Source organism: Ornithodoros turicata, unplaced genomic scaffold (genome assembly GCF_037126465.1).
Source record: "Ornithodoros turicata isolate Travis unplaced genomic scaffold, ASM3712646v1 Chromosome183, whole genome shotgun sequence".
Lineage (NCBI taxonomy): Eukaryota > Metazoa > Arthropoda > Arachnida > Ixodida > Argasidae > Ornithodoros > Ornithodoros turicata.
Window position 1 is genome coordinate 145,427 of NW_026999330.1, and position 20,782 is coordinate 166,208.

The window sequence follows — 20,782 nt, forward strand, 5'->3', positions numbered from 1 at the left end:
AATTACGTAGTCTGTGTATCGTCTGCGGACCGTATATCACAGGCGCCAACCTGCCAATTTCATCCGGCAATCTCCCGATATCTGGAAAGTCTCATGCTCGTTTCCACAGTTATACATCACGTCTTATTCTTTATCTGATGCGAATGCTCCCGGGCGTGTTATCGGTGTTGTTATCAGGTCGGGGCGCGAAAAGGGAATTGTTCGCCTCAGATATGTCCTCCTCTCCCTGCCCAGATCTGTTCCTCCTCACGTACTCACGCACCACCCTGTAAACTTAGCTTCCTTGCGTAGTCCTCTGCTATCAGGTCAAGCCGGGTTTCAGAGGGGGTGTCCCTGAATGCTGCTCTTGGTCTTAATCTGAATTTTCGTTTTTTTTGTTTTTTTTATGGCTCTCTGGTAGAGCATGGGTATATATTGCGGGGATATGCTTATTGAAACGAGACAGGAGGAAAGCTCAGTCAGGCATAGACCGACTTGCCATTCATTTTAAAAAAGAACAACAAAAACAAACCAAAAAACACAGACGCAAAGACGGGCCTTAGAGGCCGCTCCAGAAGCTGGAGGCATGAAGAAAGTTCGTTGGTCGAAGGCATTTATTGGTCATTTACTTTCTTGGAAAAATATATTTAATAGGTGCGCACCTGACTAACTAGTTGATGAACTAGTGAAAATTTCGCGGTCATGACTAGTGCAAAAGCGAATAAAGATAATGTGCATCGACGCTGCTTTTACGAAATACTGAGAGTAATGGGAGTAATATCGCGAAAAATTAGAGTAATATCGCGCTAAGTACCCTTCTCCAGCCACAGGCTTCAACCCTGACTTCGTGATTGCACTTCGCGAATGCGTTGTGGGCGCATATAATCCATTTGGTCATGTCGTGTGACATGTTGGAATCAAAATTATTTTCTAATGGCATGCTTCAACAGCTACTGCAAGGAATGGAAATTCCATGGGTAGGTAAACGTCTAAATGGTCTTTTTGTACTTCAGACAGCACTCCTGCTTAGTGTACGTAAGGTGGTGTTATTCCTTCGAGTTTTCCCTGTACAGATAACGAGCACCGGAAGCTCCCCCTCCCCCTTATTTCCTTGTTTCATTAAAATGCGTACCACACAAATGCAGACTAAAATTTTGCGTCCCGTACCTCCACAACAAATAAAAGCGAGCTGTTGCTATAAAGGGCTGTTGCTATAAAGGGCCAAAGCAACTGGCAGCATCTAAGATTGCCATAGTCTACGTTATGGTAGTCGTTACCTCCACCAAGGGAAGACCGAAACGGTTTCGTTCTTCTTTTTTTTTCTATTTTATCAGCTGTCGGACGATACATTTGTTCTGAAAGGTACACAAAATAAAATCGATCTGAAAATTTCAACTCTTATTATCTTACCATAATTCACTCTTTCACACATAGTGAAAGATAAAGGTGAATTACGAAACTGACAGGGTGGGCTCGTGGTAAAACTGAACGGGGTGAGCAAATGTCCGGTGAGAAAATGTCCGTTGAGCAATTGTCTGCTCCGCATCTACTCCGCACACACCTTCATTTGCAAATGTAAAGGGTTCTTGTTTCGGGCTACCCAAGGTTGTTGTCGGACGAGCACATTCATTTCCTGTAGACGTCACCATCGAGGCGGGGCGTGTAACTAACGCCCACTTGCCGACAGTCTCGTTTCGCCTAATGAGATTGCACGGCAATCCCATTCCGCCTATCGCCTGTCACTCCTCCTGCCTCTTTAATCCGGTAATCCGGACTAGGTGAAATGGTTATAGGCGAAATGGGATGTAACCGTCAGCCTTATCCCTACCGTGGGTGCCCTAATAGCCAAAACCAGTTCCCTATTGCCAAGCAAGAATGACTAGGACGCAAGAGATGTGACTCACATTGCTATGATCGTTGCCTCCAAAAGGGTAGCACACAAGTCCGAAACATACACATCGCCCGATTGTCTCTGTCCCGTTGCTTTCCCCCGCGCCCCATCTCCCCTCGGGTCCTCCCTGTACCTTGGGGACTTGCGGCCGCTAAAGGCCAATACATACTTTAGCCTGCTACGATGGTGCCAGAAAGGGCCCCTTACGTGTCACATGTTCTTTAACGGAGTGAATCTAGAAAACGGGAAGATGTATTGCGAAGCACGTGGGAAAAAGTGAATCCTGTACCTTACCCACTGCACTGGCGGCTTCACCTCCCGTTTCAGGCGGTGACCAACCATAAGAATGCCATGCAAGTTCTCACACACATTACAGGTTCGACAAAGGTAGAATGCCTCAATGTTGAGACCGGTCATAAGGAAGTGTTCTGCGGCACAGGGAATGGAGGAGTCCGGTGTATGACTATGGCACACGTCCAACGTAGTACTTGGAGAAGGCGTCTGTGGCTCGAATGTTGGCTTTCTTTCCTTTTTTTTCTTTTCGCGTTGAGTCACTTGGACTAGTTAATCACCCTGCATTTGGATACGCTTGCAATCATCTGTAGCCAAGTGCTGAACAGCACGAACTTGTGAGACATAGCAAGCGGCCTGCCAACATAGCAAGTGCCCACGGAAACTATCGTATTCCTACTTCCTGTAGCTTACAGCTTTCACTTCATTTAGGGGCGGAAAGCCCGTGACGAATGAAACAAAAGGAAGGCCAAAGTGATTTATCGTTAGCACATCTGAAGTGGTGTGTCCCCTCGCTCCACTGTCATACTGGTGACGAGGTTCAGTGAGTGGCATCACTAGGGGGGTGCGGGGGTGCGGTCCGCACCGGATGATGCGACAGAAGGGGGGATGTCCTGCACAAGTAACCGCCTCCTGCTCTCTTTTTTTCTCTAGCGAGGTGACGTCAAAAACAACATCAGAAGGCCTCGGCGTGCGTGTGATTTTTTTCCTGAATCCGATATGATATACTGTTACTGATCGCGCGTCGCCTCGGATGGAAACGGGCATATTGTTGCGGGGGAGGGGTGACGGTGAGCTCCCAAGGTATATTTAAACAGGTAGCGCAACTCCCATAAGCCCCTGTGTCTTCAGAATGACGCCATGATAGAGACGGTCAGCGCCATCCATCCGTTGCGCGGACTACTACGATTGTAAATAAATGACGTCAGAGACGACGTCACTAGTATGAATAATTAGTAGTGCATAATTAGGCATGCACTTTTATACTAGCCCACTTCGCTTGCCTTGTATTCCCTTTCCCGCGCCCAGTCAACAATACCAGACGAGAACACAGAAAAATAAAGCATATCAGATTTAATGAATCATATCAATTCCAAATACAAACAGTTATCACAGATTTTGACAACTCCAAACAGAAAGGCGTCCTGATGACCACAAAGAAATTAGAAAGGCTCACATAAGGCCCATTTCTCACCTAGAGCTATACGTACATCTAGTGATTAGACGTTTGCATTTATTCAATGAGTGGCCGTTATAGGTCCATTGCAACAAAACACAACATCGTTGGTGCACAGTTGGTTCCTGCTAACACTCACACCATCATGGCCTCTCGTTCCATGACGAAATCTTTTTTTCGCGGGCACAGCAACAGGAGATGCATTGTTGCATTCATCTGTTCACACCTGTTAATCTTGGTCTACAGCACGGAGATGTGAAGGTCGCTTCCTGTTTAACCCAAAGAGTGTACGAACTCCGTGTTACAATGCACGGACACACGATACGGATACAGCGACACACGGATAAACACCCCCCAACTGTGTCACATACGCAAAGGAGCAGGATACGGAAATGTACTGGAGTGGTAGGTGATCTCGTATATGTGCACGAGCGGGGCAACAGAAAGCATTTTCTACATTGAAATTAAGAATAACCTATTAGTACACACACAAGCCAGGCCCATGTTGTAAAGTTTTTCTGTTTACAACCGTACTTCTACTGTCAACACCCAGGATCGCTCGCGCCTCTTGCTGGTGGCCTTGCCGATGGGTCTGATTTGGTATTTTCGCTAGTTTTCGCTACCAGTTTAGATATACCTTGGAGCTCCCGCACCTGGTGACGCATACACTAGTGGCGCCACTATGTTCAATAATTGGCAGGGTGAAAGATACAGACCCCCCTGGTCCAGGCGTACGACACGGGGGAGTCGGAGAGTGTTGTGTATCTCAGATTACGACTTGCGTCCGACAGAACACTCGTACCGCCGGAGATTCCGGATGCCTGGGGAGTACAACAACGCGCAGCAATTTTGCGGTTTTAATCCGTGGGGGGGGGGGGGCAACTAGAATTATAAAGACTTTGGATGGATGCACTTTAGAGGAACATGTATCTACGCATTACGTACCTATTCGTGGCTGCTGCATCGTAGTGGACTCTCAGAAAACAAGATGGCTCAGTTATACCTTTTAGGCGGTAATATTTGTCGCATATGTTGTGCTAAAGGGTTTCAAAGTTCTACCTGCTGCCTCACTCTCCCCCATGAATTATATGGTTAACACTTCTGATTCGGTGAGCGAGGGGGGTGAACGCCTTTTTGTAGCAGTTTGGATGTATGATAATTGCTTTTACCACCCTTTTACACCCTTTATCAGACGCTATGTTGATATAGGTGGGAACTATAGAAGTTACCAACTTTTCACACCCTTTTTTTCTGAGAGTGCGTTGTTCTGTGTATCTTACCTGTATCCAGTTGTATATATTTCGCTCCTGAAGAAATCTCTTAAATTTTTGACATTTGTTAGCAGGTCACTCAGAGCACATCCCCTTGGGACATGGACGTACTCCCAGCCAGACTCACTCCAACTCGCCTCAGATCATTGAACTAAACGGAATATTTCAAAGACAGCTCTCAGAGGATGCAGCACACATTCGCACACGCCCTAGCGCAGCCATGCTTCAGAACAGCGGAGCAACTGACACTGGTACCGTGCCATTTCCTTCTTCTCGACATCGTCTGTACTTATGGACTCTGAGCCCATGTCGAAGGATACTTCCACGTCCCAGGATATCGCTGTCAATGTCCTCATCCTCAATGTCCTCAATGGAAAGAGAAATTGTGTTTTATTTATCTGATTGAGCGAACTACCAGTCAAAAAGCCACAATAAGTGTGAAGGGAGGATGAGTGAGAGAGAGTGGCTGGTTTGTCCCTTCAGATGATGCACCCTTGGATGTCGCTGGGGTGTGTGTTAGTTTAGCCCAATTGGTAGAGCCCTGGACCGGTACTCCAGAAGATGTGCTTTCGAGTCCTACAGCTGGCTAAGCTTTTCATTTACTTTCATATATCATCAAAGCCACAAGAAGATGATGCTGAAAAGGAAAAACACACATTTTGAAATCCATACAGTAAATTACTGTACAGTACAGTAGCTGCAAGTGTCACTCTAAGACTCGCGAAATCAATTAACATGAGGTGGTTCCATTGGTTGATTGAAACGCACAGAGAGAGAGAGCAATAATAAATGACAGCAATGTGTACAAACACTAAAGTATGCAAATGCAAATGTTCTTTTATGCGGGTCATATATAAAGAAAATTTATTACATTAAGGTTATGGTATGTACAGTGTAAGCAGTGAACAACACACAACGAATAACAGTGGTATATACAGAGAGGCCAGTTGATACCATACAGTGAATAAATGACGTTCAAACGACGTTTATGAGTGTTGCGTAGTTCCCTGCAGGTAGATATGCTTTAGATGATGTATCGAGATTTGCCTCTATGTAAGCAACAACAATAAGATGAGCTTCATTCCATTCAACTCACCCTATCCATCCCCATTCATTATCTTCAAATAAATATGTGCTACTCGTTGCTGTTGCTGTAATCTTATTCATCATTCACATTATTTCGTCCCCCTAGCGTCGTGGCGGCGGGAGCGTCAACTGATGATCAGAAATCGCCGACGCAGATCGTCAATGATCGGAAGTGTGCTGTACAGTTCCTCGAGGTACTCGCCTTGATAGACAGAGTTACGAGAAGAACAGCACAGAGAAATAGACAACAGACAAAGACAGGTAGGCAGGAAGTCCCATAAGGCTCTGCTTCTTCAAATGTACGCCATCTTTTGACTGTCAACTGTAGCGTCCTCGATAAACCGCCCCGGTGCGACCTGGTGTGGTTCGCAATCCTCGATAAACTGCACTGGTGCGCACTGAACGTCCTCGATTAATTAAAGGAGCGCACCCGTTCATTGCAGCATGGAGTTTCCCCGAACCCACACCGAGAAAATCGGCTGAGCGTCAGAGCGCAATCCCAAGAAACATCGCGATTGCCGGAAGCACGGAGGAAGCCGGAAGCGGCAAGTAGCCAGGTTTAGCCGGGCATGTAACAGCAGACAGCCATCGTCAGCATGGCTTTCGATCGGTGCCGCCCGCTACGGGTCGCGCATCCTACGAGCCACAACGAGCACAGAACTCTAGGTGGCGCATGCTAGTATCCACCAGATCCAACAGAGCAGTGCAGTTTCATGTTCGATAATGTCCCCGTCCAGGGCATCGCCAGTGTAGAGCGTCACGCGCCCCGGTGGTTTCGGGGCTATTCCGGAGCAAGTTTATCGAGGACGCTATAGAATTGCAACGTCGGTCCTGAAGTCCGGTGACGCCATAGTGAAGTCAGTCATGACGTTTGACACGTGCTTCCGCTTGAATTTCCTCCGCTCCCCCGCATGCTCCTCATTTTCCTTTGTTTTCACCCTGACGTCGAATAACGATTTGGAAGCCGATGGCTGGCCTATGTGATCAAGGAAATAATTCCCTGAAGAGAAGCAATGAAATACAAGCCGGAGAAGGCTTCATGTAAGAGTACACCCAGTGCACTGGTAGTATGTTTAATGACAAATCCAACACGATAACATACAAAGGTTTTTGCCTGCCCTGTACAGGATCTGCGGTGAATGCACAGCATAGGACTTTGTGTGGCACAATGACATCTATCGTCTCATAATGTGCACTGTCTGACAGAAGTTTGCATTACAGGAAAGCTCTCATGTACAAGTCAGTTTCACAACCACATGCATCCCATGCTTCTACTATGGTGCAGTATCACAGCGCTATAACTTTCAAAATATAATGTATATATCGCCTGTAACTTTCACAAATTACAGTAGTACGCCATTAGGTCAGTTCAGGAGCCATTAAGCAACACTGGGGATGGCGCGGAGGGTTACTCCATTTTGCACATTCGTGGACCCATAATTTTGTGCAGATTGCCTCACCTTTGTAAATAGTAACCAAGGTAGTAATTCTGAGGGGCTGTTGGACTGCGGAGCTCAGCAAGTGAGCATAAACACAGCAGTCAGCCTCAGGTATTAAAAAATGCAATGCAAAACACAAAATTCCCATTGATAAGCACTAAGTCACGCTATACATTGCTGAGCAAAGCAGTCTGTACAAGACACAATGTTTCTCTGTTTCTAAGATGTACATACATAAAGTTTGTAACGATGCCGGTATGAACTACAACTTGCACTGGAGAAACATATGTTCTTTCCGCCTCACATGACCATGATAGCAAGGGCAGTGGACGATTAGAAAAACGTGTGCTACTCTACTCTCTGTAATGCTACTCTACCATATTATCATAGTCATTGGTCCATTATTTTCAACTACAGTCTAGCAGCACATAAAGCACCTAGTGAGCTCCACTATCTTGGGGGCGGGGGGATACGATATGATAACATAAACAAAAGTATTCCTAGCATAACCATGGATGTGACATCAAAGTGTGATTCATGTGATGATTTATTGTTTTTGTTTGCCAAAACCCCTTGTATGCGGTTTGATATTGGAAGGTGGAGAAGTGACGCTGGTGGATTTGTTTCGGTTTCTTTCTTTCTTCTTGCTACGTCACACGTTCTAAGGCTATCCGAACAGGACATGCCTCAGTACGTCCGTATAATTGGAACTTTTATGAACGCCAGTGTAAAATAGTTTACTACAAATCGTTCATTTCAAGTTTTCGCGGTTCTGCAGCTGACCTCGACATATCCTCTGACTGCGTACTGAGGTCCGAATACGTTCGCGTCATATTCAGCAAACAACTGTTTCCATCTCTGTCATCTGGGTAGCGATAACTTCCGCATGTTGATTTTTTATTTTATTTTATTATATTTTTTGTAAACACATGACCTTGCCGAAGCAAATGAAGCGTCGTCGGAGATGCATTTACTGATGTCACGACCGGTTTAGCTTCGGTATTCTCAGTGTGAATTTTCCACGCGTAATATCTTTTCATTTTTATTATTTGTATGTACAATTTGTTGGAAAGACGGATAAATAACGTAAGCGAGGTTAAAGACTACTTTTGCTGTTTTCTACTGATAGATTAGCGGCTGAAGTCTTCATCATTGCATTTGCATTTGCATGAAAGAAACACAAGGAGCGGTCCCTACGACAGTTTTCCATTGGGACGTGCGTAGCCACATTTGCATTGCATTCTGGGATGCCCCTGTCTACCACGTGACTGTTCACGTGACCCTCCACACGGCACGGCACCACCAAAGCAGACGACGCGAGCTGCAGTTGTGTGACAGTTCAGATGACAATATATTGAACGGGTGCTGGCACTTTTATTTCTCTTACTTTCGGATGTTTACTCTTCTGTTAGAAGACCGTTCATAGCCTGTAGAATACAAATGGAGCACGCGGGGACGCAAACATCACGTCTGCTAACAGTAACTTCCAACGTATGTTCGTTTCTTGACTGAGTGGCAAAGAATGCTGTACTTAGAACACGATTAGTCAGATTTGTACGACAACAGAGGGATATGAAATGAATCTGCGGTACAGTGCTAAGCTCCAAACGAACAATTCAAGATAACTCGAACACACGCAGGCGACTAAAACTTCTGATCCTGAACTTACGAATAAAACGTGTCCCCGTTCAGGGAGACTCGCAGCAGGGACGGGAACATACTACCATACGTTGCTTCTGCGTTAGTGCTCACATTTTTACAGTAAACGACTTTCGAAAAGCAAAATCACATGGAGAGCAGCGCGAGAAACGGAGCCTTGCAAAACCGAAACGTTAGAGGAGATCACGTGGTGGTACAGGAAGTAACGGGGATTTTGGCTGGAGGGAGAGCTAGACGGTGGCTTAAAAAATGGCTGTTGACATCTTGTTTCCATTCTACAGAACTTCAACAGAGAGCACAGACATTCGGTAGACTTTCTATTAGCCTTGTGTTTACCTCACATATTTATTTTATGTTCACTTATGGAACTTTACGTCTTGTTGACAATTATTCACAGGAAGGTAACAAGTCTTTCTGTAGACTCTCCATATACTTTACACAAATTTCGTGTGACCTTCATGTGTCAGTCTTGTTATATGTGATCTCAATTTTTCTGTTGACTTTGTTGTGACTCAGCTGTCCCTGAGTCGGCGTCACCCACGAAACTACCTTCGTTCTTTTTTAAAAGGCTCGGCGACCGTTACGTGAGGCACTCGGTATATTCTTCTTAATCGAGGAAGATACGTGATTTACTGAAGCCCGATTGACACCATCCCCGTATGATGTGAAGTCTTTTTGTGAACTTTTTGTGACTTGAGCGAAGTTGAACTTCTCCGTCGTTTGTTCACTCAATCGCAACACGCATAAAATACACGAAATGAAGTACTGCAAAACTATATATGTATCTATTTTATTCCAAAAATGCATACCTTGAAAGTGGTATCAAGTGCCGACACAATCATACAAAACATCCCGCGCACACAGTAGCGAAGTATTCCACACGTACACATGCTTTATACCACACAGTGTGACGTAGCGTCGCGTCGCACAATAGACAGTCAATGACCGGTTGCGGACTGAGTTCTTCTGGCCACCCACGATAACGGTGGACTTCAAAATTCACTGAATTTCGGCGAAAGCGACGTCTCTGAAGCGCTGGAGAGAAGGGCGTTCAATCGCAAATTAGTCATGTTCAAACGCAACTGAGTAAAACCGAGTAAAATGGTCATAGCAACAACAAAATTGGTTCACAACCAACACCGGCCACGAACTTATACTTGTACACTTACCTGACGGGACGCAAGACCGCAGCCGCAGCTCGAAACGAACAACAAAAACCTACAGCACAACAGTCATCGTATGAATATAAGTGAAGCTTGATGACAAATTTCTATCACACAGCTTACCTCTTACGACGCAAAATCATATCCTCCTTTGTTCTGTAATTGACGAGCGTACGCTGAGAGCCTGAGACAGTTGAAACTGTCGCAACCGTTCCAACGACATTCCGATGATGGTAATGGCGATGACCCCTTCGTGATGAGGAGAGGGCGAGGCACGGAGGCGCAGAATCAAAATATGCAGCAAACCTGTCGCATGCGCATCATCCTCGTGTGGTCGTATAAGTTGGAGATAAATTGTGTACTGAACTGAAGTATAAATAATACGAAGAACCGTCTTCTCAATGCCATCGAAAATGTATTTTAATGTTTTAATATGTAGCTAAAAGGTGGCAAAGTGGCGTTCAAGCTACTACATTTAATTATAAGTTCAGACCTAAATACCGCTTTGTTTAGAGAGCCGATAGCACGGACCTCTCCACCTCCCAGTGGTGGTGTACAACCCATATGGTTTTTTGCAACACACCCAGAAATTGCTGATATTACCCATACAGCTTGTCTCCCAATGAATAGAGCCACAAGTATGCCCCTATATACATATACCGCCCCCCCCCCCCTCATGGGATGCCCGGTACCCCCTTGGCGTCGATCTCTGTGAACATTACTGTCCGATAACGCAGTAATTAATAATATGGCATTCATCTATGTAGAAAAAAAAATCATTTGAAATAAGTACTTGCTACATAGGCGCATAGAAAGTCCACAAACTGTCAACAACGACATCTATATACCTTGTCCACAGAAAGGGTACATAAGGTAGTTCAAGAGATTGTCAAAATGATGTCAATAGCAATTCCTGTTGAGTTGATCAACAAGAAGTCAAAGCCAACACATTCCCAAGACAGGAAACAAGAAGTCCACAAGAAGTCTGGAGAATATAGAAGGAAAAATCAATTTTCATAAGGGTACGCTGCTGGAGGCAAAGCCGTATATTAAAAGGGAGTCTGGCCATTAATGGGTCATGCCTATACCTGAAGCTCCACCCACTTTTTCAGCTTTCCGACCAATGAAATATGGGGCGCTATCAAATAACCTATCCTCACTATTTCCCCCTGTATCCAACATGGGCAGCGCCATTTTGCGTGGCAGGTGGATTGGAACTAGTGGATTTTTTGTGCAAATTTGATGAGCGTCACCTAGGGAGTACGTAACGTACATATTGTATATTATTGTAGCGGGAACGTTGCTGCTGTTGGTTCCGGGAGGTTTGTCAACTGAACTGGGTAAATCAACTTATTTCTTGTGTTTACACATTGTGGTGGCTGTGTTCTCCCGATGGCTGCGGCGGACGGCCCTCGTCCAAAGTGGGACTCCTCTCCTCGAAGGCTTGCGGAGGAGACACCCACAGCAGCTACGAGGTGTAGGGAGTAAGAGGAAGGAAGGAGGAGCAAGCCATCGCCAGAACTTGATATTACCTTTCACATGTGGTACACTGATTACCACAGTACATGAAAACATATTATTTTAGTTGCGTTGAACCCGCTGCCCGAACCGAAGCGATAACCTGGTACCGCAACTTGAACCGAACCACACACACACAAAAAAAAAAGAAAAGAAAGCAAAAGAAAGAATGCTTTCGACGCCTGGTCAAGTGAACCCTCGTTAATATGACGCACGATAATCTGACATACGCGCTTTACGACCATACTCCTAGGCAACAATGCAATGAAACCTCTTTAAATCCCCCCGTTAGTCACCTAGGGAGCATAAGGCACGTCCGGAATTGTCGTCTGCTTTCGTTGCCGTACCGCTGCTGGCAGAACCACCTGCTGGGACACATTCTATTGTCGGTATGATTTTTAAACAAATATACACTAATAGTTTCAATATGAAGGCAAGAATGCTTATATCCACGAAATGACGCATTTAAGTATAAGATCATGCAGCACAGTCCGGTTTTTGTTATGATTTCGTTGTGATCACCGGTTCACTAGGTCTAACGCCAGCGACAAAACGTATTATTTTCAGTTAGATATTGATGGATGAGCGTAAGTTCAAACTGATTTTCGAGAGACGTATATGATGATGTACGTTTGCAGCGTAAAATAAGAGTAGCTTGTGAAATTTTTTATCACGAAAACTCAGCTTCACAGCGTTTGTTTTCGTCGCCATTTTGGGTGGCAATAAGGTGACATGGTGGAAAAAAACCTTCGTAGAAAGCAAACCAATCAGAGGAGCGAAACTGTGATTGACAGGTGGGGCCTCTTTTTGTGACTCCTCCCAATGGACAGACTCACTTTTAATATACTACTCTGTCTAGAGGGAAGAGCCGCTCCTATGTTTCCTTCCTCCATGGCCATTTCAATCGCTATGTTTCCCGCGTGTGAACCACTCAATGAAAACTAACCCACTTTGCAGAGACAATGGCGTCCGTTACGGGATCCGAGCTGGATCTTTACAAACTCCTTGAACGAGCAGACCTTCTCTCCTACTACGAGAAATTCATCGAGATAGGTGAGACAAAACGGGGTTTCATATCACCGCACATTTCAGTCGGGGACGTGCTCTGGTTCTTTTGCAACGGTTTTAGAACATGCGTGGTTCTAAGCAGCAATGAATCGGCGGTGATCAGTAATCGCGTCGATGAATCGGCGGTGACCGCCAGGATTGTAAAAAGATCATGATTTTTTTAGATAAAAAAGCTGATTATTTTGACTTCAATCCGGTTTTTAAAAACCCGGGTTAGATTTTGCCCGGAATTTGCCCTTGCCACTCTACCTTAGAGTAGGACAATTTGGAAACAGTTTCGGTGCTGTGTTACCACGACTCGGCAGATAAGGGCGGCACTATCGTGATGAAGCGTACTACTTTTCACTGTCACATCTTCGGGATGCGAAACTAGCGCCCTAGCGAAAGTATGCAACCTCGCTTCTGTTTTCTTGTTTTTTTTTATGAGTTGGGTGGTGCGACGCCAGGCAAGCATGGCACGCTTGTGTATCGCACACATCCCCCTTAGCTGTAAAGTGTGGAAGAGTCGCGGATCAGAGTCTTCGGAACTCAGAAAGTCCGGTACTGGGACTGGGGCAAGACATTTGCTTCGTCCCCCAGTGTCCCCTACCTCACACACTTCTGACATCATGTATCGCTGAAATAAGGCTAATTCAAGCAACGACGAACGAATACTTCCGCACGCGACATGCGCTGGCTACGAACTTCGTCTTTGTTCACAGACACTCTCAAAACCCCGATACAGCGTACAAAGTGTAAGTACTGCGGCCAAGAAATGCAGATTGCTCTCTGTGCTTTACTTCAGGAGTCTGAACGTGACATGAACGAGCAGAGACATGAGCCACTTCATTGATGGGTACGCAAAGTTCTGCCATATGGCTGAGGCAGCAGTTCGTCAACGTGCTACACCGCTTTAAAGTGCGAAGTTGCTGGGGCGACTGGCCATGCCATCCGAGAAACAGCGTGCAGCTGTAGCCAGTAAACGAACAACGGTCAAAGTCGTCGTTATCACATCACCAGCAGAACAGACGAAGTTTTAGACGAGAAAGTTGCATGGTTCATTTGCGCCAACAGTTTGTCACTTCGCGTCGTTGAAAGCCACAGTTATCTTTTAGTATGACTGAATCACTTAGGACGGGGTACATACCACCGTCAAGAGCCGATATTACTAGAGGGCTGCTGCACAAGGCATATGATTCTGAAGTCGAGAACTGCGCACACGATCTTCAAGGAGAGGTAGTCAACATAAGCCTCGATGGCAGGGGTAATGTTCACAATGAGCAACGTCACGTCTTCTCGTACACTCGTCTACAGCCGAGAGGTTCTGTGCGCGCTACACAGAATTTCTCCAACGAGAAACCACGATTGCTAGCTAAACTGCGTTCAGCGGCGTCCTCCGCCGCGAGTTTGAGTAACGATGAACGATGAAAGTCTCTGAAAAGGTTAGTCAGCTGTAGGACTCGAGTTTGAGTAACTTCTTCATCGTCACTTCAGACGTCGTTCGGATGCGCTCGGCATTGCTCCCGCGATATCTCGTTGGCGTGTGCTTTCCTCCTCGGCCTTCTTTGCCGACATCTCGCCAGATGAAGTCGCTCATGCGGATACCCAGTTACTGGAGGAATCCACCGCGCCCCGCTTCTTAAATACGGATGCGTCGCACAACTGATACATCTACTTTCAAAATAGGTTTGACACCTAAGGGTGGAAAGGAGAGCATTGTGCCCAGTGTGAAGTACTTTCGCGCACATCGCTTTGCTGCAGCAGCGCCCATGTCCAAAGTGACCCCAAAGCTTGTCCTTGCACCAAGATGTGCACTGGTCCACACTTGTATGGACTTGTGAAGTGCACCGTGACAAGGTGGACGTAGCGATAGACGCTATCGTGCTCGCCGCAAAGTTGAAGAGGCGAGCCGAAGACAGTGCTAACATGCTAAAGCCCATAGGAGCAGCCCCATAGACTAAGTACAGGGAAAGAGCTGTTGCCTCGCAGGCTGCTGCTGAAATGTGGAAAGAACCCCAGGGAACACTTGCGGAAATTGTCCAGAAATGGTCGGATCTTCAGGAAGAAGATCTCATGAAAAACATTATGCATCTAAGGTCCCAAGGAACAGCTCTCTGCCCTGCTAGAGATAGTTGAGTTTACGTTATTTTGTTCCAAACTGATTCGACAAATTTACGTTGTTTTGCTGGCACCTGAATTGTTCAACTTACGCTGTTCTGCTGGTACCCAAATAGTTAAATTTACATTGTTTTGCTGTTACTTGAATTGTGAAATCTGAGTTGTGTTTTCGCTAGTAGAATTGCGCTCCCGTATTGAGGCACTGGCATCAAGCAATAGCCTCTATCTGCGAACAGAAGGGAGCATATACTGAGAGGCACACAGTTGGGTAGCGTGCCAATTAAGCGTAGTAGGGCGTACGAGGTTTTGTGTAACGGTGACCATGGTTCGTGTTTGATGATAACCCTGGCATTTGCATGAGTCAAGTGTACGCATCAACATCCCTCACGTTCCCTCCTGTCATACACTGTGTTTCTAAATCAGGATTGCGGCTTTAATGTGATTACCTGCTGAATAGAGTTGTAAAACCAGTAGGTGTCCTGTTGATAAACAACGTGCAGGGAACATACAGCCGCAATGTTCCTACAGCGTCGCTTTCCCATGTTGTATTAACGTTGAGGAACGTCACGTCAGTTTCATGACGGAACATTGCACTCGTCGACATTACTGCAAGTTGCATGTACGTATGTAAGCCTCGCGTGAAGCGTGAATTACGTTAATGGGCAGTAGCTGGTCAATGTGAATTTAACGTGTTTTCGGGGCGACATTTCCGACATTAATTTGGCGTTCTCAGCTACCATTAATTAAAGGTTAACCTTGATTTTTGGTGAACATTAATTCACGAAAAGCGATTTTTTCGTACAACTTTGTTTTCATGTTAAGTGAAACACCCTACAACAGAAGCCTGAAGCCCTGAGAAAAATTAGTTCAATTTACTAAGAGAAGATACCTCAGGACGCTCTGCACCTTCTCAAGCTCCGCGAATGTTCGCGTCGTGGGGTACAATACGGAATCGGAGGAAAATTCGTTTGTAGCTAATTTGTTTGTAGCTAGTTTATAGACTATAGCTAAATATTATGCATGTTCAAGTATGCGTTCCATACGTCAGTATATTAACCAAAAGGAAGGCACCTGTTGCGTCAAAAACATGCCTGTAGACACATCCAGACAAATCTTTGATGGAGGACACTGGCACTTCTACAACGCATGGAGTCAGATGTCTTGATGAGGCGTAAGTGCACCCTCAACTCACTTATAGATTTGCCCTTAGGCGGGGACAATGTGCAGCAGCTTCGTGACTCCATAGGACAGGAGTTGATCGACATGGTAGATATGGCCAGAAAGCCACTTCACGTCAAGAGGTTCAAGAAAGCCCTGGCACAGTGGGAACCCCAACCAGGTAAGCTGAAAACAGTTCAGTAGCTGACAGCTGTTCATCTGCATGTACCCCGTATTAGCATTCGTGCGCGGTACACAATGGCGCACACACACAAAAAAAAGAAGCCAGGAGGCGTACCTTCGTTCAATCAGGCTTCAAAGTCCGGCCTCACAAGCAGCGCAGCTAACGACCTATTTTTCTGTAATCTCCGTATGTCTTCCTAATCATGTCATTCTAATCGCGTACACGAACCTCCCACATGGAAGTAACGATCAGATAGGCCTTTGGAGGAAAGCTTGTCTCCCAGAAGTGCAGGACAGCCTGAGGTTGATTTGCCAGTACTCCCAGAGCCCTGACTGAATCGACAGAGCTGCGGTACCACCACATGCGCCCCTCTGTCTTCTCAGAAAATCGAGAAGTATAAGTTGATCTAGGAATAAAAAACGACAGTACTTTACAGTCGCAGCAACATCCACTGCAGCAGATGGAGCAGGAGGGGAGATTCACGAACTACTTCGACGAGCAGATCTTCTATCCTACCACGACAAGTTCATGGAGATAGGTGAGTCCAAAATAGACCGTTCCGCTGGGTACATGGAATACTAGCGCAAGTGCAGGCGCCCAAACCGTATCCGTATAACCGAAAAAAAAAGCATTATTTTTCGCCGAACCGAATACGAACTGTAAACAAAAAAAAATGTCTACCCTTGAACGAACCGGAACTGGACCGAAAAGAAGTGGTGCGGTACGCACGTCTATAGCTTCCCAGCCGACTGCCGTGCACCTGCTCCCTGCATCGCCCGAAATCTTGCCGAATTCGTAGACGGAACGAATTGATAAACGAGGAAGTCCACGCACCTCCTACAACCTCACTTCCAAAAGGTTCACGGCGTCCCTGTATATTTTTGTGATTCGAAGTGTCAAAAAAAAAATGCATGGGGTAAGGAAACGCAGAGCGGCCTCTCTCCCTGTTTTCAACAAGTAGCAGCATGCCTGCCTGCGCATGGGACTCTGGGGTGCAGGTTTGGACAAAAGTGTATGGAACACGCGAGCGGCGTATTTTTCCTTTGGTGCGACACCCTAGCGGCCCCCGGAGGCAGGTGAGTTCACTGCTTCGGAGGGGTGGAAGCGTGCGCTGTTAACGACACACGCGCGTGTCGCGCCAAAGAAAAAGTATGCCGCTCACGTGTTCTATAAACTTTTGTCCCAACGTGTACTCCAATCAACCAAGTGACCGTTTTCTTCTCTGCTTTCTTTCGAAACTGGCTATAGCCTTTTGCGATGGAGTTCAGTGGTATGCTGTACGCCAGCAATTTTCGGTACAGTAAACAATGATCTGGTGTTGAGAAATGCGTTATATTTCCTCCAACTGTGGGGAACATGGTGGTACCATCGCTTACCGATAGGCGCTGGGGCACCAACCCGTGTAACTGAAGTTACGTTATGGAATTGAGGGGAGGGGGGGGGGCTTATCTGATACAAAAAGATAGATCAGGACGAAAGTTGCGTGAAGTGTGGAGTGTGGCCTTGACCATGGGCGCTGGCTGTACCTATTGTATATTGTTGTAGCGGGAACGTTGCTGCTTTTGGTTCCGGGAGGTTTGTCAACTGAACTGGGTAAATCAACTTATTTCTTGTGTTTATACATTGTGGTGGCTGTGTTCTCCCGATAGCTGCGGCGGACGGCCCTCGCCCAAAGTGGGACTCCTCTCCTCCAATGCTTACGGCGGAGACACCCACAGCACCTACGAGGTGTAGGGGCGAGGGAGTAAAAGGAAGGAAGGAGGAGCAAGCCATCGCCAGAACTTGATATTACCATTCACATGTGGTACACTGATTACCACAGTACATGTAAACATATTATTTTGGTTGCTTTGAACCCGGTGCCCGAACCGAAGCGATAACCTCGAACCGGAACTTGAACCGAATCACACACACACACAAAAAAAAAGAAAGCAAAAGAAAGAATGCTTTCGACGCCTGGTCAAGTGAACCCTCGTTAATATGACGCACGATAATCTGACATATGCGCTTTACGACCATACTCCTAGGCAACAATGCAATGAAACCTCTTTAAATCCCCCGTTAGCATGAGAGTTCCGGATTATGGCCAACATTTTCGGCAACGATCATGGTCAAAATAACGAGGGTTGACTGTACATATGCGGGACAGGGATCGTGATGCTACCACGCAGAGGGTACTCCCGTCCTATTAGGCGTGTTTGGAGCCAGAAAGATACGGACGAAATAAAGAAAAAGAAGAAAGAAAGAAAACCTGCTCAGCAAGCAAACACACATTTTGACTTACGCATGGTTCGCAGGAGATGCCCCGTAACAGAACGTCACAACTCGCGTAACGTCGTCGAGAGGTTCCTGTAGAGAACACGATTATGAGATTCTCACGCACCCTTTTACATGAGACCATTTAAAGCGAACCGAACCGGGTTAGTGGAAGTCCGCTGCGCACATGTAAACGGCTAGGAGTCCTCCCAAATGCGGTTCAACTGAGTGCGCTCCTCTTCGAGGACTCATGTACACACCTCCGAGCGCTTCGGGTTCAGGTTCAGGTTCAGATACGCCTAGAACCTTCCGCATCACGGCGGGCTCCTACAAGTGGTGCCTCAGGTGAGCAGAAACGATATTAAAAAAAATAATGTGTTTATATGCACACAATAGGTTCCGCGGGGAAGCGATGAGAAATTACGAAATGTTCGTTGGTGCAATACTCTCGCTAGGTGGCACAGTTCTTCGTTGTCTGTGGTCGGCGTGCATTGGCTGGAAGGCGCGGTTCAGTGCCCCACGGGTTCAGTTGGCTGGGCCACGGCGCCAGTGTGTTATTCTCCTCGCCATTTCGTTTTCCTGATTGTACTCGTTTTTCTTGCACAAGAGAGAGAGAGGGTGGCTGCGGGTATCGCGGACATCTCGTGGGTCTGTGATGGGCTCTTGCGCTTCTTGTGCTTTGGGTTTCATTTCCCCTCTGTCCCATGCCAGTAGAAGTCGTTTTGTCTTTACGACACCATAGTCTTCAGATTTACCGTTGAACCTTAGCAAAGTTTCCACTGCCATGGGTTGTGGCTTCCTTATGTCCTTCAAGGCTGCACAGGTTAGGAGGGTGTAGCGTATGTCTTCCTCTTGGTCCCCATCACAGGGTTCGTAGTTTGCGTTTTCCAGTCCGAATTTGTGATGCAGTCACTTCCTAGCTAAGAGGGGTCCAGTGCGGTGTCTGGAACAAAAGCCCGCTTTCTCTGTATCCATTGTGCAAGTCCTCAGGTGCTGGGGCGTCTTTGTTTTCAGCATATGTCGCTCAACTTTGGTTCTTTGTTAAGGATGTGTGCCATTTTCCCTCTCCAAGATGTCCATTTCTTTCTTTACGATGCGGTTCCAGTGTTACGCGGTGTTACGCGCTTCCTGTTGCGGCTATAGATTTTGTTGATTTTGTCGATCCAGTACGTGCGCGTCCCCAGGTAACGCACGTTTCTAGAGACGCGGCTGATATAGGATGGGCGTGGTCCGTGGATCACTCTGCCGAGGTATCGTGTCTTGGACCTGGCTTCGCGATATTCGAATGCTGACCATCCGAGTTCGCACTCAATAGCGGGGTTCGGTGTAGCGAGCGAGCCTCCCTGGATCCAGCTTCCTATTTCGCGCAGCTGGCGGTCTACCGTCTAATTGCTCAGTTGCTTGTTTGCTCAGACAGGTTGCCTCATTGGCGTAAGTCGCTGCTGGGACAGTTGTGGTTTTCCAATGCAATCTGCGGACGCTGGAGGGTTAACAGGAGTGCCGTGCTATGTGCCAGGAATGTCTTTTTTTCTTTCTTTCTTGTAGGTTTTTCTGAACGAGGTTTCTTTGTGTGCCCGGAGGTAGACCTTCGTGTTTTTGATTTGCACACCTAGGTTGGTGTACGAAGTAGTGTAAGATAGTTGCGAGCCTTCTAGGTAAAACGTGGCAGCGCGCTCTGATCTCCAAACTTCATTACGCTGCTCTTCTCATGGCTGAATTTCATTCCGCCCTCCCTTGCCTTGCGGGTGCACATGTCGAGCAGGTCCTGGAGGTGGGTTAGATCGTCTGCAATTAGCATCATGCCGTCGGCGAAGGCAAGCGAGCTCAGCGTTCAGTCGTGCCGTCGGTCCCTCCGTACTTAGCTGTATTCCTTTCTTTGAGCTTTCTAGGTCCTCAAGGAGGTTGGTAACAAAGATGTTAAACTCGGTTGGGGAGAAGGGGCAGCCTTGTCTTAGTTCGAGTTTTTGTTTGATTTTGTTGGAGGTAAAGGGTTGTATTGAGTATTCACTATACAGTTCGCTATAGATTTCCTGAATTAGAGTTGCGAGTGCTTTAGATACCTTTACTGCTCGCATTCTTGGTTGGATCATGTCGTGAGCTACGACGTCGTAAGCCTTCTCCAAGTCTAATAGGGCCAGATGGACGTCCTTTCGCTGTATCTGGTGCAGTTCTGCTTTCTCCACCTGTATATATATTGTGAGGAGAACTACATGGCAGACTAAGCACGGGAAACGCGCGTGCAAATAAACCATTCTTTTGGTCTGCTATCTGTTCGGCGCCAGCTGTTCACAAGCTCACTGACATTACATATATACAGAAGAATAACATTTCGGAAGGCCACGAAGTAAATACAGTTATGAAGGAATGAGAGGCGAACAACGAAGGCAAGGGAAATAAAAAAAAGGGGGCGATTCATTGCAATTTAAACTAATAGAAATGTATATAGGGGTATGTTCAACGTGGCCGCGGAAGCTCCACCTTCGTCAGGGCTACGAGATTAAAGGTTGTCTTGAAGCTTTTGTACATGTGCAGCATGACGTCACCG

The 20,782-nt window shown here is 46.5% G+C and overlaps 1 protein-coding gene across 8 annotated transcripts in view; it reads left to right on the plus strand.

Annotated features, from left to right (window-relative positions):
- LOC135373027 (uncharacterized) overlaps nt 1-20,782 on the plus strand; it is an 81,216-nt gene that overhangs the window by 22,060 nt on the left and 38,374 nt on the right. For 5 of the 8 annotated variants that reach the window (XM_064606340.1, XM_064606344.1, XM_064606342.1 and 2 more), the window contains 5 exons: nt 4,684-4,860; nt 5,802-5,956; nt 12,432-12,527; nt 15,850-15,978; nt 16,418-16,519. In XM_064606340.1, the coding sequence (XP_064462410.1) occupies nt 12,437-12,527; nt 15,850-15,978; nt 16,418-16,519 (322 nt within the window). In that variant the 5' untranslated portion in view covers nt 4,684-4,860; nt 5,802-5,956; nt 12,432-12,436. Of the gene's footprint in view, nt 1-4,680; nt 4,861-5,801; nt 5,957-12,431; nt 12,528-15,849; nt 15,979-16,417; nt 16,520-20,782 lie in introns of all 8 variants that reach the window. The other 3 variants (XM_064606343.1, XM_064606341.1, XM_064606339.1) reach the window with 1 other exon arrangement.